Below are 22,312 nucleotides of genomic sequence, written 5' to 3'. Positions count from 1 at the left end.
TTTGTGTTGATAGCATCATGTTGGGCCTCCTGTTCCCGCCTGGAGCCAGCTGTCTGTCATTTAGGAGTGTGAAATCAATTTGAGTTTCAGGGATGCAAACTCCCTAGGGGCAAAATTAAAAGTGACCCAAATCCAAACCCACGTGGTGCTGGCAGGACTGTGACTCTCCCACGGCAAGTTGCAAAGATTTGGTTTCAAAATTTGGGTTCCTTATTTTTTTCCCCTAAATGTAACTGTTTGACATTAGATCTGACAGATAAATTATAGCTTCAGCAAGAAAGGCTTTTAAGATTAGAAACGAAAGGAGAATTTACCTAAGAAATAAAAACCCAGGCTCGAGTGGTGTACATTCATATGCACCCAGCCCCTTGTCTTCCTTCACGAATACAAGGGGGATCTGCCAGCCGGCAAGGGCCATAAACAGACGTGAATTAATGTAATCTCTGGGCAAACAGCTGGTCTGGCGGATACCAATAGAAGGCAGGGTGCTGGACAGATCACCCACGGTCATTGACCAGAGCTGGAAGACCCCAAAAGCTCCCCAGAAGATTGAGTGGGATATACTTTCTGGGTCTTGCTTCCTGCCTCTCACCCAGACTCAGTCTATCCTATGGGAGTTGGTATAGCAAATAGCCATGGGGCCACATGGCCGTGTAAGGCTTGGGGCCCCAGAGGTCAGGCCATACTCTTTGGCCTTCCATACTTGTCCCAGGAGCAGCTCTGCATGGTTCAGTGATGTAGTACTAGGCTCAGTAGTCCATTCTTACCAACCTGTGTCACCCCATCTCAAGGGTGAGGGTGTCCAGGGACAGCCTGCTTCTAGCAATGTTCAGTGAGATGGAGTCCAGTCTTAGACTATGGGACTCCAAGGTCAGCTAAGCTGATTCCCTCCTGTACAGAACGGTTTTTCTCTAAATAATGTCCGGAACTGGAAAACCAGCGAGACCTTTCATCGGCCTTAGCAGACCTCTCCCTGTGGGGACCCTAAAGCTGCCTAGTGCTTCCAGCTTTGGGAGAGCCTTAGACAGTTGGGACCCCACAGCCTCTTGTGTCAGAGTTGGTGGCTCATGAAGTGGGAGTCAATTTGTGTGTGTGTGCCCATGTGCATGCGTGTGGATGTGCGTGCTTGTGCTTTTGTTCTTTTGGCATTCTCTCTCTCTCTCTCTCTCTCTCTCTCTCTTTCTCTGTCTCTCTCTCTTTCTTAAAGAAAGGGGTTGCTAAACCAAAACAGTTCAAAGAAGAAATCAATTTAGTCTCTCTATATATAAAAAAATAAATTTTAAACAAAGCAAGGGTTTACCAGATTTCAGATGTAATTTTCTATAATTTTGTCATTTAAAACTAGCACTGATTTCCCAAACAAAGGCAGTTGGAGCTCACACAGGTTCGGAATGAAGCCCCACAGGGAGCTAGGCACCGGCTTTGTGGTTGGGGTTGCTCAGAAAGGCTGGAGAACAGCTCAGAGGGACCAGCGACAAATGTCTGGAGAACAGTGGGCAGAGAGTGACTAAGGGCAGCATTGCAATGCTAAGACGCAGGGACCTCTGAAATGGTCGGTCAGGGCTGCCGAGGAAAAGCTATGGCTAGCTGTATACACTATCTAGCACCACCTACTGGCCCCTTTGGAGACATGGGTACTCCAGCAGACTAGGGTAGAGTTCTTCCTGCCTCCTCCTTTCCCTCTGCACATTGCAGGATCAGGACCTGAGCTGTCTGGCAATGCCCTTGCATCAAGGAAAGCCAAATCTAAGACAGATGCTCTCAAAGCCTCCCCTCCTGGCCCTGGCCCTGCTGTCCCACTCAGACACTGGGACCAGAACCTACCTCCAATGTCCTGGGCCCTGATGCTGTGCCTGCGGCTGGGGCTGAGAACCACGATGGGGTGTACTTCCTTCCCCAGCTTCTGTTCCCAAGGAACTACATCTGAGCTCTTTGTAAGGAAACTCCCTTGGGGCTGGGGGCTGGGGTCCAGGGTCCCTCTGAAGGCCAGCCCAGTGCTACTCTTCCCAGGGACCTCTTCAGTCCTTCAAAACCAAAACCTTAAATGGCTCAGGATGGTAGGAGTGTGCCTGAGCCCTGGTTCTGCTCTTATTAACAGCTTGGTTGGTGGAGCAGGCTTGTCCTGCCCAGAATAGGCAGATAGTGTTTTGAATGTCTTTGTGGATGGAAAGTGGTAAAAAACCCCCCATGGACTATTCTAGTAACCCTGAAGCAGAGTGGGTAGCTCTTGCTCAGTCTAGCCTTGTTCTGGCCCGGGGTAAGCATGCCTTGGGCTCTGGACTTTCAAGTTCCCTCTTTCTTCTTCTTCCTATTTTTTTCCTTCTTGCTCTGCGAATCCTGCTGTTGCTTGTCTCAACCTCCACACTGGCTTTCTGCCTGAATCCACCCGCCTAAACAGGGAGTTTCTGTCAAAGCTTCTGGTTAGATGAAGCCAGCGAAAGAACTACCATCAACACACTTCTGTCCTGTGTTGGAGTGACCAGGCAGGGAGGTACAGACCAGGCACGCAGTGGGGTGTGTGACAGGACTTACCTTTAGGGTGCCCTGGGTCGGTGAACTCATACTTCCCCACTCCAATTGTCCGTAGCATTTGTAGCCCATGGGCCGAGTCTGTCGTGGGGGGCCCATTGGTGGCAGGAGCACTATTAGGGAGAGCAGCGGACGGCTGGGCTGGCGGAGGTGGAGGCAGCAGGGGCCCTGCCATGTGGCCGTTGCCCACAGCTGTGGGTCCTGGGCGGGCTACCTGCCCCACTCCAGGCAAAGTGGATACCGCCAGGGGCTGAGGGCTGGCATACAGGGCCTGGGCAGGCATGTTCACCACCACACTGCTCAGTGGTTGGGCGGGTGGCTGTGGGAGTGAGTAGTGGCCCGGCATCAGCGGGAGTTGGGGCCCCACGTGGGGAGGCAGTGAGGGAGTCACCCCGATGACCGGGGCCTGGACGTTCACAGCCGGGCTGAAGGTGGGAGGCTGGGCCACTCCATAGGAGTGTGCAATCAGGGAAGGCTGGTTCCCGGCGGCCACCGTGGTCACCCATGGCCCCGTGCCTGCAAGGGAGATGGAAAAACTGTTATTCTATCAGTTATATATTCAATGTCCCGCATTACAAGGGAGGCAGAGGCAAGTGGATCTCCATGAATTTGAGGTTAGCCTGTTTTACGAAGTGAGTTCCAGGTCAATCAAGGCTACATAGTGAGACTTTGTCTCAAAAAACAAAAAACAAACAAAGACAAATCTGTTTGGGAGAAATGAGACACAACAAAGCATAGAGAAAATGCTCACAGACTGTCAAAGAGACCCACGTTCCTTTCAGCTCTCCTACCTATGAGCTAAGAGCCCTGGCAAGTTGCTTTGGTTCTCCAAGCCTCATTCTTTCTGTTAATCTGGACTGAGAACTTAAGGTGGAATGCATGTTTGCAAAACCAACAGCATGTCAGGTGTGCGGTAGATGTTACATATATGCCTTGTATGTGTTGTATGTTATATGTCTTGTATGTACTCCTTTGCTGGAGAATTGGGGTGGATGGGAGGCAAAGAGAAGGCTGGCAGTGAACAGTGTTTGCAGGGGTTTCAGGTGAGCGCAGTGGATCTTGAAGGCGGCAAGGTGTTTTCCAGGCATCTAGAAAGAGGTGGATGGAGCTTAGGAAATCCTGGAAGAGAGCTGAGTGGACTCTAGGCCTTGCTGGAACTGGGCCAACCCAGCTTGACTCTTAAGGTGATTTTGGGGGAAGAGGGAAGGCCAGGCACACCTCCGAGGATATGATACAAGGTGAAAGGCCAGTGATGCCCAGGTCAGGCAGAGCAAGGCCTGGGTCTACCTGGAGTTTAACTGATATTGAGGTGACCCAGAACGGCTTGTGAAGCGGGAAGATACAGTGACAGGGAATTTTAGTCTGGTCACCTCTGATGTAATGGGCCTTGGCTTGGGCCTTGGCTTGGGCCTTGGCTGTCCAGATTCAAGATAACTTGGTTATCATGATTCCTCTGGGATTCGAGTGTAGACTGAGAACAGGGAGACTGAGGCGGGAGACTGGGAGCCCTGGAGGCTAGAAGGGCGAGGAATTCCCTCTCAGACATAAGATGAGTAGGGCGGGCAGGAGCCCAGATGTCAAAGCAACATTCAGTCCAGCAGGGGGCGTTGGGTGAGGAGGAGGAGGAGGAGGAGCCAGAAGGAACCAGTTCTGAGTCCCGATTCTGGGATTCTGGTTCCAGATTAGCGACACAGCTTCCTCATCTTCCGGAGGCACAATAATACCCATGTGTAGGATTGTTGCAAGCCTTGATCACACACAGAACAAGGCACACGATAATGTGTGAGAAATATTTATGATTTGTGTCAGGAGGGAGGGAGGCTGCAAGCCAAGAAGCATTGGCAATGTATTGCTGGCTAGATTCTAGAATAGGCTGCTGAGGGGGGACCATGTCCAAGTTAAACAGAGGAGGTGCTATCGACATGAGCCAGTGTGACTGGATGTCTCAAGACCAAAGCCTGGCACCCTGAACTCAGTGCTCCCCAGGATTAGTCAGGGAACTTGGGGATAGGCATTAAAATGTCAGAGTCTGGCCGACAAGGCCACACATAGTCCTGAGATGCTATGCCATGAAGATGATTTTTTTTTTTTGATGAGATGAATGCCTGAAAGGGGCTGGGGAACTACGGAGAGCCCTCTAGTCACTTATAGTAAGCCCTGACCATTGTTTTTAATCAACGGCTTGGACAGGCTATGAAGGACACAATTCTGGGGGAACTGGGAACAGAGCACAGAAAAAAAAAAACCCAAAACACCGCCCTCTCCAAACAGCACTTGAGATCACAGTGGCCCCATTCAGGAGAGAGTGGAGGGATCTGCTTGTGTCCCCAAACCCAGCTGCCTAAGCCCAATTACGAAGAGATGGCCTTGTGACAAACTGAGTTTTACCACTGGGGCAGTAGGTGATATCTATGGGCTGAACAGCTATGTTCTGGGGCTGTAATGCCCAAGGTGGAGGGACTGAAGGAAGAGCATTGGTGAGCAGTGATTTGTCCTTAGCCCTTGGTCGAGCCTTTGCCCTTTAGAGGGATCCAGAGTGAGCACTTGTCAGGAAAGCGAAGGGTCTGGAATTGGTGAGCTTCAGGGTAGAGTGACGAATGGGTTTGGGATGTTTATAACAGAAGACATAGGACTGGGAGGTATCTTCAGGTATCTGTACCAAAGCAGGGTGGGGGGTGGGAGAGGGACTGCAGGAGCCATGGGTCAGAGTTGTCACAGGACCACGATGCTATGGAAGTAGGAAACCTCAGTCCTGGGGCCAGAGCATCCTAGAGCTCAAGTAACCTCGGGCAAGGCCAAATCTCCCTGGAAGGGCGACTTGAGAACCTTGGGGGTCTCACACATCCCAAGCCTGATATCTGGGCTTCTGCAGACTCATGGATCGGGATCCCTGGAGAAGAACAGAGCACCCAGCAAGCAGGTGTCTCTGCCAGCTGATGCACACGCACCTGGATTGTCGCTCTCCCTCATCTGTTTGGAGGGCGGCTCATCAGTGTCCCAGGGTGTGGACTGATTGATGGGTGTCTGGCCCCATCGAATGCTGGTCGTGAGTCCCTGGGACTGATTGTCGGCTTTGGAGATGCCAGGAGCCTGCGGAAAGTAGAAGAGAAAGGTGAGCACAGACTTTCCCAGGACCTTGCCTGGAACCTGTTATCTCAGCAATATCCTTGAGACCTGAGCTTTTTTTAACGGGCTCACGGGCAGAGAGAGAGAGAGAGAGAGAGAGAGATAGCCAGCCTGGACCCAGTCCCACTAATGCTGGAACCTCTGCTTCCTTCCCAGCAAGGGATCTCAGGACAGAGTATCGACAGGTTTGGCCTCTGATGAGCTCCTGGTCTTTAGGACTCCAAGACAAGGCCGTGCCAGGAATCTCTACTGCTGCAGCCTATCTTGGGGGGAACTCCTGCATTCTGTACTCTGGTGTGGGGACACCTTAGCCCTCAGACTGTCAGTAACCCACTGTAACCCAAATGCTACCCACTTATCCAGGGTAGGGGTTGGGCACTGACTGTATCCACTCAGTCTCAGTCCAGCAGGTGCCCAGGGCTTCCACGTGTGGCTACTGACTGAGAATTCCTAAGGAGGTGGCAAAAGGTTCGCTCGGCAGAACGCCGTTGTCAGGTGGCAAATGAGGACCACTGTGTATTCTCCACCCTGCTTGGATACCTGCTGTTGAGAGCCAGGCATCCTATGGAGGAAGGGCGGGGGGTATGGAAACTGGGAGGAGGAACCCATGACCCCTCAGAGCAGTAGGGGGCTTGCCTGCTGTGTGAGCTCACCTGACTTAGCTGTAGAAGTGTACAAGGAAAGTCCTCTCAGAATGAAGGCAAACATCAAAATGACAGTGACCCCCGAGGCTACGGTCCTGAGAGAATACCGGCTACTGAGAAGTGTGCTTTCTGAAATTTATCATGAGAAAGCGAAATGTTCCCACGGTGACATTGATGAGAAAAGCAGGTCACAAGGTGACACCCATGTGACCCTCCCTATGCAAACCCATCCTGATGTTGAACAACACGTATGAGAAGGGAATGACCCAAATATCGGCAAGATGTTACCTTTGGATGCGAGGATTATGGGGGACTTCTTGCCTACATTCTTTTGCAATTATCAAAATAAATGGTTCAGGGGATCGAACTCAGGGTGTTGTATGTGTTTTCCAAGTGTTCTACCACTGACCCACATCCCCAGATCTGTTTTATTTTTTTTTGTATTCCAGGCTGCCTTTGAACACAAGACCTCCCTATCTCTCACTTCAAAGCTCTAGGATCGCAGTTATGTGTTACTGCATCTAAATACCAAATTTCTCCAATGGCCATTATTTATAAACAATACAAAAATAAATCCTAAACATATCACAGAAGCTGGGATAAGGAAACTGGGGTGCAAAGGGGCGAGGATTTCGGTGGAGGTGACTTTGAGAAGATAGTCACCTAGAAACCCAGTTTGCCCTAGGGAAGCAGGTGAACTGGGATGAAGCTGTTCTTCCCCAGGGATATACCCAGAAGAAAGCCACAATACTGTAGCATCTTCGTATAGAGTCTGTCACAGTGATGAAGCTGGAGGCAGAGTTCCCTGTGAGGCCCTTGGGTCCTAGGCCAGGCGCATAGCAGTGGGTCTCAGCAGCTAACTGGGCAGGGCTCCTGGAGTCTTTGCTGTATCACACACTTTGGCACACAAAGCCCGCCGTAGGGCCTGCTGGGAGAGCAGGAGCCAGGCAACACTGAGACCTGGGGCAGGGCAGAAGTAATTGCATTAGGGTGCACTTTCCCTCTGGACAGTCCTTTAGATACGCCACTTCCGTGAACAGGGCTTGGAAAGAGGATGGGAAGGGGGGAAAAAAAGAACAAAACAAAAAGAAAGAACAATTCCTTGAACAAGTGTTTCGACTGGAGGCCCCACTCCTGCTTGTGGTATGAGTGAGATTGAGGGGGTTGGTGAGATACAAAAGGGGGGGGTCTGAGACATAGCCGTAATGGTGATGAGGCATAGGAAACATGGGGAAGGCTTTTCTTGAGTTCTCTGAAGAGGCAACTTTCCATATGAGCCCTGGATGTGTGCAGAAGCCTTCTAGCCATCTGCAGCTCTCTATCTCCAGGCACCAGGATCACAATGGGGTGAGAGGCACAGAAATGGCTCCTGAAACCAGAGGCATCTGAGGGGGAATGAGTCTGCGCTACATCCTATTCAAGAGCGCTGTTTAGAGGACACATTTGAAAGTTTGAACGCTGCTGGGACCCCCTAGCCTCCTTGCCAGCAAGCCTCTTCGCTGACAAGATGGAAACCTTTTCTGCCAGGAGAGGGCGCTGTAGCCCCTCTCTGCTGTTCATATCCCAGAGGCTTCCCAGATAGGAAACAACAGCTTTCTTTGCTTAAGATTTCAGAGTCCTCTCCCTGCCACAGTTTCTGCAATGCTGGGTCTGCAGGTCCGCATGGTAACTTAACCAGCGAGGGAAGCCATCTGGAAACGTGCCCCAAGACTGCCACTTCTGCCAGAAGCTCTGGTTTTCTTTCCCCCTATGCTATAAAACGTTGGAAATTCTAATGTCTGCCCCCAAATGAGGGGAGGTATGGACCTGAAAAATTGCATCTTTCCCCCAGCACATTGCTTAGACTTATGCAATGTGTCGCTCATGTACGCCTTGGTCTGTTCTTTGGTAAATAACTGTTGGGCTGGGGTACTGATATGTACAGACCAGGGCAAAGTCTGAGTGGGGGCCGTTCGGGCCCAAGTGATTCCCTTGTAGGCTTTGCTCTCAGCTGGAGCAGACCCCGGTGTACCCCCAAACAGAAGCTGGGCATTCTGGGTGTGCACAGGTTGATCCAGAGCCACAGGGAGATTACCCGGCTGTGGGGCCTCCTGTCTGGCTCTGTGTCATGATCGGTACAAGCAGTCTTCGAGACCGAAGAACGCTGCTCCGAAGTCCACCCGCCCCCCCCACCCCGCTTAGGAATGATAAATAAAACCACTCACATTCTACTCTGCACTAGCAACATCTAAAGCTGCAAGCAGTTTGTGGCTCAGGAATTTTACTTTATTAAAAGCGATCAAGTGAATATTCCTTTCTTGATTCTGTCAACAAACAACTTAGATGCAGGAGTATGCCCTTAGCTGAGAGGCCCAGGGCTTCCAGGGGAGCCATATATGGAGAGACCACAGACAGCTTAGATGCAGGAGTGTGCCCTTTGTGGCAACGTCCAGGGCATGCAGGTGAGCCATATATGGACCAGTATAGTACGTGAGTGAGGCGGGAAGCCTGACCAGGGGGCCTTTCCTCCTGCCAAGAGCTCTAGGTCCCTAATAATCTGCAGATGGCAGATTCTGGAGGTGCCCAGGCCCCTGTATGGGCCTGTGACTGCAGCTCTGAACTTTGCTCTTGTGGTTTTGAACTCCCAGGAACTCCTAGGAACAATCCAGGCTTTTCCCAGCTTGCATGAGGGCTCACCTTAGGGAAGGAGAGCAGGGATGGGGTCCGGATGAGGTCCGGGTGGGCTGCCAGTATAAAACTAGCTTCTCAGCCATGTGGCAGAAGTGGGCTAAGCAGAGTCTCTCTCACTTCTCACCTCCTCCCACTGCCATTCTCTGGGACACCCGGGAAGCCACCCAAGCGGAGACCTTTTGCCTTTCCCTGGCCCTGGTTTCTGCTCCAGTAACATGGCGGTACTCATCAGGAGAGGCCCTCCAGACAGCCAGAACAGCCTTCCCCTACTAGCACCGCAGAGTGGTCCTATCTGCCCATCACTGAGCTTGAGCTGGCTTCTCTCAGCTTCCCTTTAATGAGATGCTAATGGGATGCATCATTAACACAGCAGCTTTTTAAACCCCGGCTCTTGTAAATTTTCAAAGGTCACATTTTTACGGTGCCTGACAGCATCCTGCTCCTTTCAGAGACTGAAGAACACTAAAGACCCAGGTCCTTTATGGCTGAAGCTCTGGGAGGCGGAGGCCCAGGCTGAAGGCGCCTGCTGGCAGTGGGCTGTCTCCTGGCCCCTCCCCATCTCCCAGCAGCTTCACAGGGCATGAGGGTTACCCTCTTTCAGCTTGGGAGACCAGGTACACAGTGTCACATGGTCTACAGTGTTGCTCTCAGAATACAAAGATCCCTGGCAGCGGGGTCAAGGGAGATGGCACCCAGCTGGGGAGGCACAGGCACTTGAACTCTCATCCTTCTGCTTAAGTAGTGCATTAAGTCTACAGTAGCCAGAGAGCCTGCTTTCCGCTGGTCAGTCCAACCAGAGAGAGGACATCTCTCTCCTTTGCACAAGAATACCACAAATATTTGCAGCACCAGGGTGGTCAGGGAGGTTTGAATGATGATGGGGACTTGGACTCCCTTGGGGCTGTCTTGGTCCTTGCTTGTTCTCATCTCAGCTCTCTGCATGATCACAGTGCTCAGTGCACTGCCCCAAAGGTCCTGTTGACCCTGTCCTGGCAGGCAAACTCCATGAAGATAGATGCTCAGTGCTACGCCTGGCCCAGCAGGTGCTACGCCTGGCATAGCTGTCCACAGGGTGAAAACAGGGTTTAGGAGACACAGCATGGGCCAGCAGGAGCAATGACATCACTACTGGTTCAAGGAATGAATGAATATGCAGAACATGTTTAGGAAGAGTGGGATGTGCAGGCCATGGAGCAGAGCCCTAGACTAGATAGTCTGGTTCTCCTCTCTAGGGACCTCCCCACACGATCCATAGCCATGGATGCTACTGAAGGCTACTCAGAGGCTTGGCTAACACAATCCACTACCAATGGTCAGAAATTATTGATTCTCCCTGAGTGCCTGGGTATGGTAGACGTGTAAGATGCGGAGGCTGACTCTTGCTAAGGACATGAATGTCTCCCGGGAAATCCCAAACACTGCATCGTCCACTCTTTTCCCAAGGACATCAAAAGAATGAGGAAATTCTCAAGAGCTTCCAGAAGTAAGGGACTGGCAGTGGGTCACAAAAGTTCAGCAGGATTGAATCACATCAACGGATTGGGGCTAAGATCACAAAGCACCAAGGGCCCCTGTATCAGCTGGTACATTTCCAGCTTGACACAAGACAGAGCCTGGTTCATCCTCCCACATGACCCATTTCTACAGTTGAGTGGCTGACGATGCCATCTATGGCTCACAGGCCTGCTTCCAGACTGGAACCTGCAGTCCTAGCTGCCTTGTCACTGAGTGGAGCCCACAGCTGGTGTGGTTGTACCCACTGAGTACCACCGAGCATGGTGGACCCCATGCCAGTGCTCACTCCTGCAGCCATGAGCACCATTCCCACCAGAGTGCCGACAGCTCCCCCACTCATGCCTCAGTTTTGCTTCTGTTTTGACTCGATCTGCTGGGGACCCAGGCGCAGCAATGGTCAAGGTCCTTTCCTGGAAAGATTGTACAAACAGCGCCATGGGACTCTGTTTCAGGGATCTGTGATGATGATTCAGACTTGGGGAGAAACTGCTGGGAGAGTCCCATGGCGCCTCACTATTGCTGTTGTCAATGACAGCATCGTGCCACAGATAAGGAAAGCTACAATAGCCAGGTGTGGTAGCTTATGCGGTAATCCTAGCAGGCAGGAGTCTAAAGCAAGGAGGCTGGTGTGTGTGCAAAGCCAGTCTGGATTACATAGTCAACTGCATATCAGCCACAAGACTTGTCTGTCCTGTAGGCCAGGGACTGGTTCAGTGGATGCTACCTGGTGACTGGCCTCAACAAAGACATTGCAGAATTGTCCCAGCCAGCCTCCCCTGCATCCTACCTCCCCCACATTTGCTAAGATATTAGAGAACATGGCTAGGCTACGAATGAACAAAAAGCAAGGGGAAAAAATGAGATGCACACTCTACTGTGTCTAGTATAAACTACAAGAGATCAAGAGTCACTCGTGTGTTACTCTTGGCAAACACGTCCTGCGTTATCCGCACCCTTAGAGTTTCACAGAGGATCGGGGGACAGCGTAAACACAGAAGGGGGCTGTTACCATGTAAATATTAAAAGGAGGACATGCAGCTTCCCTTGGAGCTGCCCCAGATGGGTGGTGGGAGGAATGAGGCCTTGGGTGAGAAGCTGAGAAGCCACAGGGAGGGAAATGCAGGCGGCGGCGAATGTGGCACTTATGGCACTCCGAACGTGGTCTGCACCCGTGCTTTCTTCACCCCGGGACTCCCTGCAATACCCACCCAATCTGGAGAAGACAAGTTTGGTGGGCCCACTCCTGCAGCTCTGGATGACTGACGGTGGTGATAGAGGCTCCACCGGCTTGAGCTCCACAGTGGACAGAGCCATGTTTCCTGACCTCTGTGCACATGTGAAATGCTCTACCTCTGAAAACCTTGCCTGGGAATTTCACAGTCAGGACACAATCATTTGACCTGTCTTGCAAACAGAGTGTGCTTTGGGCGTTCGAGCTGCCTCGGGAAACTAGCACAGGCAGGTGGCCAAGACCGGCGGATTTGGGAATCCAGGAATTTGGGAGCAGTCAAGGCCTTCACCTCATTTTTCTTTTTACCTGGAGGTTTCACTCCCATTGCTTTTCTGAGAAGAGCGGGAGCTAGTGCCTGCACATGGCAGAAGTGGGGAGGGCTCAGGCACCTCTGGCCACTGGCTCTTGGACTACTCTGGGGAATCAGTCACACGACAGCAGCCGTCTGCTCCACGACTGAGCCTAGATGGCTAGTCTTTCTTTGCAAAGGGCACACTTCCCCTTTCCTCTGAGCATTCCTCTCCTTGCAAGACTCTTAGGGCTTTCCTGATGCCCAGGTCAACCTGTGGGGAGCGGTGGAGGCCAGTGTTCGGTAAATGCATTCCTGCTGGGAACTGAGTGGACCTACTTGCCAGGGGTGTTCCGACACAGTGGTGGACGCTGGAGCAGGCAAGTTTTAGTAGCAGGAACGGTGGGCTAGTGGTGGAATTCATGTATGGGTGGGAGATCTTTTGGTGTCTGAGTGCTTTTCCATTGAGCCCATGAGTGTGTTCCCAGACAGGCAGGCTTTATCATTCCAGAACTGTCCAGCCACCACCACTGACGCAATCTCCAACCCGAGGCACGTGAGATGCACCTGGGAGGATTGCTAGAAACGGACCGTACGTAGTCCTAGAGGTTCTGATTCCGTAGCTCTGGAGCAGCTGGGGACCTCCAGAATGTGTCACTTTAGTAAGCCTACAATGTTGCTGATTCAAGGTGTTCTCAGCCCCACCCTTGGGAGCAACGACAATCTTTCTACCCATGTCTCCAGGCCTGGACCCCGAGTCTGGAGTCCGAGGGGCTACAGCTGCTTTTTGGGTCCTGACTGGGACAGATTCAGGGGCCTTGCTCCTGTGGTTCATGGGAGCCAGCTTTTTGGGGAGGCCACTGTCAAGGACTCCTGCTTTGGGCCTTGGTTTCCAGGAATCAGAGAATTCGTTACCACACAAGGCTGTCGGAGGAGCTCAGTTCTAGTTTCTGATTGCTATTGAGCCGCACACAAGAAAAGCACAGTCAAAGTCTTACTTGGTGCTGGGGCGAGGTCTCCCGCGACCCTCCTACCCTCTTGAGCCAGGATGCCTTCTCTTGGCCCCAGGCCTGTGCGCCTGGTCTTCCCTTCTGAGCCCTACTAGAATGCACTGCAGAGTCTGATGAAATTTCTAATAATACTAACCAATGATGTGTTAAATTGAGACACTTCTGGCTCGGCCGCCGGAAACCACACGATGGTTTAAAGGACCACTGCTTACCTTTCTCTATCAATTTGCTGCTAAATTACTGCTTTCAGAGAAACTTATAGAAAAGTAATTCTTTATTTAAATTTTAATTTCCATCTTGTCATTTTAAATATATATTCAGATTCCAATCATATTACAGAATATGATGATGTCGCTGGCGGGTAAATGACCCTGCTAGGAGCCTGGGTGGGTATGGAGGATGCGAACAAGTGGGTGGGGAGGCGAAGCTCAGCAAGGAGGGAGAGACCTCAGCTTAGCTGGGGTGGCAGACAGAGCTTCAGAGGCCTATGCTGGTCGCAACCCTGCTCTGTGACCCCCTGACTTTGTGTGCAGTCCTGAGCGCCACTTGTACATGCTTTTAAGGTGGAACCGCCAACTCTTTGCCATGCTCGAATCGCTGTGTGAACTGAGCAGTAAGCGAATGCCAGACGAAATGGGGCTGCTAGGCCAGTCACCACCCTAACAGCTCATATTTAACCACCGCCCACATGCCAATGGTGGGCATAGCTCATCTCCCTCCAGGAAGAATCTGTATTCTTCCCACCATCTTATGGATGACAGTCATATGGTCCAGCCAAGTTCAACAACACTCCAGGGTGCGAAACTTCAGGCTCTTCCCCAGGCCTACTCTACCTGTCCTCGTCCGTTTTGGGTTGCTACAAAACAAAACAAAACAAAACAAGCATCCCAAGGCCAGCGATATGGCTCGGTGGGCAAGGACACGGCTGCCAAGCCCCATGACCCGAGTTCTATGTGGTGGATGCAAAAGGTGGAAGAAGAATATTGACGGCTGAACGTTGTCCTCTGACTTCCGTGGGAGTGCTGGAGATTGCATCCCTACCCGTTGAACAAAGAAACAAACAAATAAATGGAATAATATTTTTTTTTTAAGAGAAACTACCCGAGATTGGGTACACATTCTAAGGAAAGGAGATGAGCTACGCTACTGTTCTGGAGACTCAAGAGCACAGGTGCCTGCAATCTGTGAAGTTCTGGTGAAGAGGACTCGTGGTGGGAAGGCTTACTAAGGCAGGGGACGGTACAGAAAATGTCATCTGTCTGCACACGCGCTTGGGGAGAGGCCACACTCTTGATGACAGACCACTCTGGAGGGGACTAATGGTATCCACACCACCCACCCACTCCCTCTTGAGGGTTGAATCCCTATGAATGACCTAGTTATTTTCTACTGGGCCCCAAGCTTTCCTAAGACCATCACATGTTCTGGGGCAGTCAGAATATTCCTGGGTCACCTCTTTGGGGTTGACACCCTCATCAGTGGATTTAGTCATGTCGAGTCTGCACCCACCCATACCGTACTACTCTGTTGGGTAATGCTTTCAGCCCTCCCTAAGAAACTGCAGGATGCTGGCCACAGTCAGTCCTTTCTCCACTGTATCCATCAACTGTGTCTCCTGCTCTGACCCTGGTAAGATACTGGCGTCAGGAGGTCGGGCACATTGTTTTCCATCATCTCTCTTCTAGGCGGGCATCACAAAGCAAATCCCTTCTCTATATACCCCCTCCTCCCTCCCTCCCTCTTATAGCTTCTTCCCTTTGGCTTCTCAACAGTAGGCTGAGCAAAAAATACATGGTCCTTTTGTCTTCCATGGGCCAGGGCTAGAAACACCTGATATTTATATCTGCGGGTGATTAGCTTCCACACTCATCTCTTCGACTTCAACTTGAGTGAACTTACCCTGTCTCCATGACAATCACCCCTCACTGCCCCTCCCTATAGCGATGCCTATCCTTTCCCTCTGATCCCTAAAACCAGGTTCCTTGTTCCTTGAAATCCTCTTCCCATCTCTTTCTGTCTTCTGCATTTTTCTTCGTTTAAATTTCACTCACACCCTTCTCTGTGCAGTCACTCGTTTCTTCTGCCCCCCCCCACCCCAGTTCCTGACTTTGTGTCATGCCTAGTGTCTACACCAGCCCCAGGCATGCTCCCCTCTCTCCCAAGTCCTGTTTGGATCCCTTCGTCTTCGACAGTTCTTTCCCTAACAGGAAACACTTGTACGAGGCCCTCATCTTCACCAGAACCTGCTTTCTATAGTATTCAGGGAGTACATTTGCTTTTCCTCTTGCAACATCAAAGTCTAAGTCCTCAGAGATGTCTACGCTCAAAGTTCAGCAAAGAAGGCTTCCTTTGCAGACAGAAAGCAGCCGTGGACAGGGCTGGCTTCTGCACTGTGTTCTTGCACATGCCCTGTCCCTTGCTCTAAACTCCCTTCCACGATGGGTCTCACGGACAAAAGAAATGATAAATCTGGCAGAACCTTACAACTCCCCACTTTCAACTTTCCTCTAACAACTTTCAACCGAAAACTTCTTAGCCCTATTTCCAAGTAACTTTTCATCCATTACAAAACCCACAATTTTTTCAAAGCGGCTTTGAAATAAGATCACCTAGGAAAAAAAAAAGCCTATCACAAATGAAAGTCTTTGAAAAGAAAGAGGCCCTTTCCTGTGCTTCAGCTCCCCTCTGATACCATTCCCTTTCATTTTACAGGAGGTGCAGGGCAGGCCTGGCCCTCAGCGGATGCCTGTGATGTGGGGGAGCCAGTGGCCCAGACGGACACATAGCCGAGAGCTGGAGCAAGGGGCAGCTGCTGTGGAGCTGGGCCAGGCCTTTCATCCCCCCTCATTCAATCATCCCTCACAGCGCCCCCAACTGCTGCTGCTTGTAACCTGCCTGTGGCTCTCAGAGGCTTCCTGTCACCCTGCAGGTTCCCATTCACATGGGCATTGCTTTTCCAGCACACACTGGAGACTTGTCTTCATTCTTGCTCACCAAAGTGGGCGGGTAAGGGGGCGGCCAGAAAAGCCCCTCCTCTGGCCTTTGATGGGACATTTCCAAAACGCCAACCCAGCAGGCAGTAGGCATGGGACCACTTCTTGCCCTAGGGTCAGCTTCTGATGCGCAGACACACACACCTGACAACACCCACTTCCGAAAAGGAGTCTTTGTTGACTTCAGATTTAGCGTCGTGGAGAATTTGGTGAATGGAAGCCTTCTGAGTGGATGTGCTACTCCTGTCTCTGGAAAGGCACATAGGCTCCCTGACAGGACCACCTGTTAACTGGGCCTGGCACTCTCCTGGGCTTCAACTCCATGTGTACCATATGAATTCTGAACCAGGATTCTGGGCCTCCCAGACACCCAGGTGAGACAGGAGATCCTTTAGAACGGTTTGGCCATGGGCTGGCCTGGTCTGTTGCTCACCAAGGCCTCTCGGTCCCCTTCCCAGAGGACATTCTAGAATTGACCAAGACCTCCACATTGGTGTGGTCCATCTTAGTTACAAAGGGCCTCCAAACTGAGTCCCAGCCCCTTCTTGTAGAACCTTCTAACACATCTACCCGACCTTCGGAAACATTCCCATTTTCTTAGTTGTAACTGCAACAGATCATTATATATATAATTTATAAAGGCTTGCTGGGCAGAGAGGAGCATTCCTAGTTCACACACTCTATATGAGAATATGTCGTTGACTGAGAACGGGATTTAACGCCAGGCGACACAAGCTTGACAGACATCCTCAGCGACCTCATTAGAGGCCTAACGAGACAGGACTGCGTCAGAGTCACACTGAGGGGCATTCAGGACACAGAAGCAGACAACGCAGTGCAGATATCCTTGTCAGGCTGTTCCCCAGGCAGTTAGCACAGTGGAAGGCGTAGAACCGGTCTTGTTAGACGGACGTAGAGACTCTCAGAACCCAAACTTACAACCAGCTACAGCACGGGCCTCCAAATTCCGTGGGATTCCCCAGTGTGGACATTCTAGATGCATGCCATGCGGGACTCAGTTTACCTCTCCTGGGCACCTGGTTTTCTCTCATTGGGCTTTTACCTGCATGTCTCTGTCATGATAGCAACACGTGACCAGGCACAGTCTGAAGGCAAGGTGCTTCCTCTGCCCCAGTCTAGCTCAGCTTCCTTTTGGTTCGTAACGGGAGCTGTGAAAGGGGTTTTATTTATTTATTTAGGACAATCCTCTTTCAGCATTGGTTCATCATCTCACTGGGCACACTGACTCTATCATGCTGAGGAGGACTAGACCTCAAGAGGTGATGGAAGGGTCAAGCAGTACAGAGAAACAGCAATTCTGCCCTGGTATTGAGGTAGCGCCTTCTTTTCTTCAGACTGACATTAAGAAGTGGAGTGAGTGAACAGCTATGTGTACCCCGTCTTCCATTCTGCACCCGCCCAGCCACCCAGCCAGCCACCAATTCACCTATTTATTCATCCACCTATACATCCACCCATCCACCTACTTATACACTCATCCACCAACCCCCCAACTCATCTTTCTCTTCACCCACCCATTTTGCTCCTACTAAGAAACTAATCTATGCTAGAGACACAGCCTTGAGCAGTCTCTGGCTTCAGAGAGCACAATTCGTTCAGACTCCTAACATCTGTATAAACCAGACCTGTGAACAGGATAATTTCTAAGCTCTCAAGGCCTGTGCAATCTTTGAGGCCACTCTCTGGTTGTCCTGCTCCGTTCCAGACTGTCTTAGTTCAGGATGCCACGACACAACAGGCCATTACACACCTAGTATAGCTGGGCAGCTTTAGCAGCAGACGTCTCTTCCCCTCACAGTTTTAGAGGCCGGACTACCTGAGATCTGGGTGGCGCCATGGTCTGTTTGGGTAAGATCCCTCCTCCTGGCTTACAGAGACTGCGCACTGACGTGAAGGCAGACAGAATTCTGGCATCTTTTTCTCATCATGGGAGATGAAGGCCATTATACTACGAGGGAGCCACCCTCATGGCCTCCTCTAAACCATAATCTCTTCCAAAGTTCTGGACTCTACTATCTATCCATCTATCCATCTATCTATCTATCTATCTATCTATCTATCTATCTATCTATCTATCTATCTAACTATCACGATGAGGGCAAAGGCTTCAACATGTGGATTCTGGGGGATAAAATTCGGTCCACGGCACCCACACAGCAGGCACGCAGTGGGTGTTCAGCAACGAGTCTGTATCAATCTATCTGTCTGTTGTTTCTCTGGTTCCACTTTGCCCGCCAGACCCTGGGGGTGTGTTTAATGGAGAAAGTTACTCTCAGACCTGACTAGCATGTCAATCAGCACCCCCACCAGCCGGAACTCTAATTTTTAGATCGCTTCCCCCTCAGTCCCCACCCCCAATGACATAATCTCCACGATCTTGAGTCTTTCCCGAACACTGTTGAAAGGGTTGTTGTATTTATCTCTGTAGAATCCGCCGTGCCCCTGTGCAATTTTCCATTGTCATGGTTCATTTTAATTTCCTCTAAGGCTGTTGGCCACTCTCGTGTTCAGAAATAGCTTGTTCCACTTAATAAAAGTGCTTAAATATGCAGACACGAGAAGTTTCCTTTGCTTGTGCCTAAACACTGCCCTATGTGAAATGAGTTCCACATCTTGTCTTGTGCTGTGGGGCTGAGCACAGGTCCCGTAGCTCCCTGGAAAGAAACTCTGTAGACAAGGTTCAAGGGCACAAACGGGATCCAAGAATGTCTGGGGGGAATTTTCTCAGCCTGGCTCACGGCACCAACGGCCTTCGGAGTCAACTGCCACCCCTGACACCCTCAGAGTGCCCAGAAATCCCTACAAGTCATTTCGCCCGAGTTCCCTCTTTTGTCTTTGAAATACAGAGGCTCTGGAATGTCTTCCCCAAACCCATGTGTTAAAAGCTCATTTCCTTGGCTTGGTGTGGGGACCTAGTGAGAGGTCTTAGGTAGTTACGGAGATGCCGTTTTTTTTGCAGGTTTGCTCCTGGCTGCCATGAGGTGAGTGGGTTTGCTTCACCCCTGCCTCCCACCCCACCATGATGTACTGTGCAAGTCCAAAGCCACAGGGTGACTGATCGTGAAGGAAAACTTGGAAATCTGTGGACCAAGATAATGTCTTCACAGGTTTATTGCTGTCAGAGAAGACTTGTAACACTGATCTATAAAATAGTCATGAGAATCTCTTCCCCCCAAAGACAGATTTCAGTGAAAAATGGCCGCCCCCTACCACCAGGGACAAGGCAGGAGTGGTAGTCATGGGGGGATGTCAGCAAGTGGCAGCAGTCATTGCCATCAGGGGACCCCAGAATATGCAAATGTTAAGGGCCTTTTACAAGAAGGGAGGCTTTCCAAACACTGCTCTTTCTTCTGAATTTATTTTCTCTGGGTTGCTGAAGCCCAAGAATTCCCTTCAGGCCGTGGCTCATCAGGAAAGGATGAAGGAGTGGAAAATAGATTGGATCTACATTCACGATCTCTGGAGAGCCAAGCTTTTGGGGGTACCAGGTCACAGCCAGGGCACACAGTCTCTGTGGCTAAGCTAGATTACAGGGAAAATATTAGCCATGCATTGGGCTTGGAGACCCAGTGACCAGGAAGAAGAACACAGGTCACCTTTCTTTTGCTTAAACAATCAGAGTCCAGATGGCTGAGAGACACTGGCATGAGACTGGGTGAGTGGCCCATCACAGTTCCAGGCCTGTCTTGCTCCACGTTTGGTCCTCCTAGGACGGGAAAAGCCAGAAATTGTTGGCCTAAGGTCTTTGGTCCTCAGAGCCCCAGAGATGCACAGTTGTAGGCAGTCATTATCAGAGCCCAGAACTTGGGGTCACACGGAAGACAAATGACTTTTTACTAGAAGTTGGGGATCACCTCAGCATTATCACCCCTGGAAAGTAGGGTTTGAATGCTTAGAAAAAGCCCAGTTTTCTGACTCATCTGCGGTGGGCTTTAGTATCAATGCTAAAACTTTCTATGACTCTTAGAGAGACAACCCATAGACCTACTGATGGCTATCTCATACATTAGAAACAGAAATGGAGGCTGGGACTGTGGGCCCAGTCAGCCTGCAGTCGCTGAACCAGCAAACCACAGCCCATCCCTAAAATCACACACACACCCGAGGGCCCGGGCACACACACACATACACACACATACACCCCTACCTCTAGCCTACTTGGGCTGCCAGGGGCCTGTAGCCCCATAGTGCAGGAGCAGCTGGCAGGCGCTCCGTCTGCCCCCAGAAACTTTCCTTCTTCCGTGGCTCCAGAACACAGAGTCTCCCGTGGCCACTTTGAGTTTCCCTCCCAGATACTCTTTCCTAAATCAGCTTCCAATCTGACTCATTTCAGTTTTAAAACAAGAAAACATCAACAAACACTATGCAGGGAAACAGATGGTAACAATTACAGGAGGGGAGAAAACAGAGCTCGCTCCCTCTACCAGGGGCATGGGAACATATTGTTCCCCAGACAGTGGTTGTCTGTCCAGCCACTCCTGTGTAAACGTGGGCATGGGGCTCCCTCTGGGGCCATCCCCCCATCAAGGGACAGGTCAGCACTGGAGGGGTCGCCAGGGCTATAGAGCACCTTGAAGCAAGTCCACTGGAAGCTGAGACTTGGTGGTTCTCCAGGGAGGGAAGAGAAACCATTCCTGAACATTCTGGGAACCCTTACATGAACCTGGCACCCCATCATCAGAGGCCTGAGCGCAGGGGGTGCTGGCTTCATCCCCTGCACACTACCCACACTACCCACGGCCGGCCCTTTCTATTTCCTCACGTCACTGTGTAATGCACCAGGTCATATGCTCCCAAGGGCAGGGGTTATTCTCTCAACTGGGTGACGGCTAAGACTTGGGCTCTGGACTCAGGCTGCTGGTTCAAGCCCAAGTACTGCTACCATTTAAGAGTGGGGAGACCTGGGGTGAACTAAGGAAACAGCTGGTGCCGTCCTCGCCTCACCCCTGAGAGACAGCTATTTCAAGTCCTCTCCTCGCGTGACTGTGAATTAATGTGTGCAGAAGACCCAATGCAGCACCCAGAGCACAGTGGGTGCCGGGTGCCGAAGCGCCGACAGCAGTTTACCCCCCTTACAGATGGCCAGCCTCGCGTCTGGTGCTCAGTAGACAGCCCTAGGAGCTTGCCAAGTGGAAGGCTGAGGAGGCAGCCTCCAGCTGGTCCTGAGGGCAGGGGTGCCACACACCCCATCAAAGCTGAGAGGATAATCCTTATTGGTGGAGTTGGGGGCTGGAGGGTTGGCTCTGAGAGCAGATGGCCGGTGCCTGGAGTCCTGAGTGAGATTTACCTTGCTCCATTTTGCCAACCATCCTTTGCTGTCAAGGTAGGATGAGGGCTTTGCTCAAACATCAAACAGGCAGAGAATCAGCCAGGAAAACAAAGGCAATCCAAAGAAGCCCAGTGCTATGTATGATTGGTCCTTGTCTGGCAGGGGTAGGGGTGGGGTTTTTGGCAGGAATGAGGGTATAGGCACAAGAGATGGGGATGACATGCCCTTCAGGCAAGGATGCACAGTGATTTTGGGCGGGGCAAGGGGGGTCACAAAAATGGGAGACAGTAATGAGGGGCTTGTCCCATTCCTTCATGACATGAGTCTGTTTCCTCATCGGCACACTGAGATTTGCAGGCTCTGGATCCCAGGCCTGGTTAGATTCTGGAAATTGTATCCATCAGTTCCTAGGACCACCCAGGGCTCGCTGCTGGCTGCCGCTGTACACCTTTTGGTGCCTTTTGGATCAGACTCTTCGGAACATTGTTATGTTCCCTGACGTATTCCCACACCCTCACGGAGCAGAAACAGCCCCCACCGTGCCAGTGACCGTGGGTGCTCTCTCACAGGTGTCCTGCACATGCTCACCCACCTAGGTTGTCACACATATGTCTCCCCATGTATTTCGGCATGTAACATCTGCTTCTGGCTTTCACGCTAGGTGGGTCTTCTGCCAAACTCCCAGCCTTGGCACATGCCGTGGCTGCCCCAGAGGCATATCATCCAGGGCTGACTGGGAGTGTCAGACAGAAGCAAGTTGGGGCAGCTCCAGGTTGAAGGACTCTTTCTCTTCCTCACCCCATCTAGGGGTACCCCACGCCAGGATGTGTCACAGCCCCTTTGGAAGTACTCCCAAAGTAGAGAGGGGCACCCTCAGTTCTGTCTGTTGTTTTCAGGGTGTGCATTTCCTGCCTGGGGAGTCTGTCTCCTTCACACCAGAGTCGAATGTTCCTCTTTTCCACTTCTCCCCACCTCTCCCCTCCTCTCCCCATCAAGTCCACCTCTTCCTTCCTTC

The 22,312-nt window shown here is 51.3% G+C and overlaps 1 protein-coding gene across 1 annotated transcript in view; it reads right to left on the bottom strand.

Moving 5' to 3' along the window:
* Nucleotides 1–22,312, bottom strand: part of Klhl29 (kelch like family member 29) — a 297,008-nt gene that overhangs the window by 56,577 nt on the left and 218,119 nt on the right. The window contains exons 4-5 of the mRNA XM_048439662.3: nt 5,478–5,619; nt 2,533–3,045 (exon numbers count right to left, since the gene is read on the bottom strand). Of these exons, the coding sequence (XP_048295619.1) occupies nt 2,533–3,045; nt 5,478–5,619 (655 nt within the window). The remainder of the gene's footprint in view (nt 1–2,532; nt 3,046–5,477; nt 5,620–22,312) is intronic.

Source organism: Myodes glareolus, chromosome 6 (genome assembly GCF_982192425.1).
Source record: "Myodes glareolus chromosome 6, mMyoGla1.1, whole genome shotgun sequence".
NCBI lineage: Eukaryota > Metazoa > Chordata > Mammalia > Rodentia > Cricetidae > Myodes > Myodes glareolus.
This window is presented reverse-complemented; position numbering and strand designations above follow the sequence as displayed.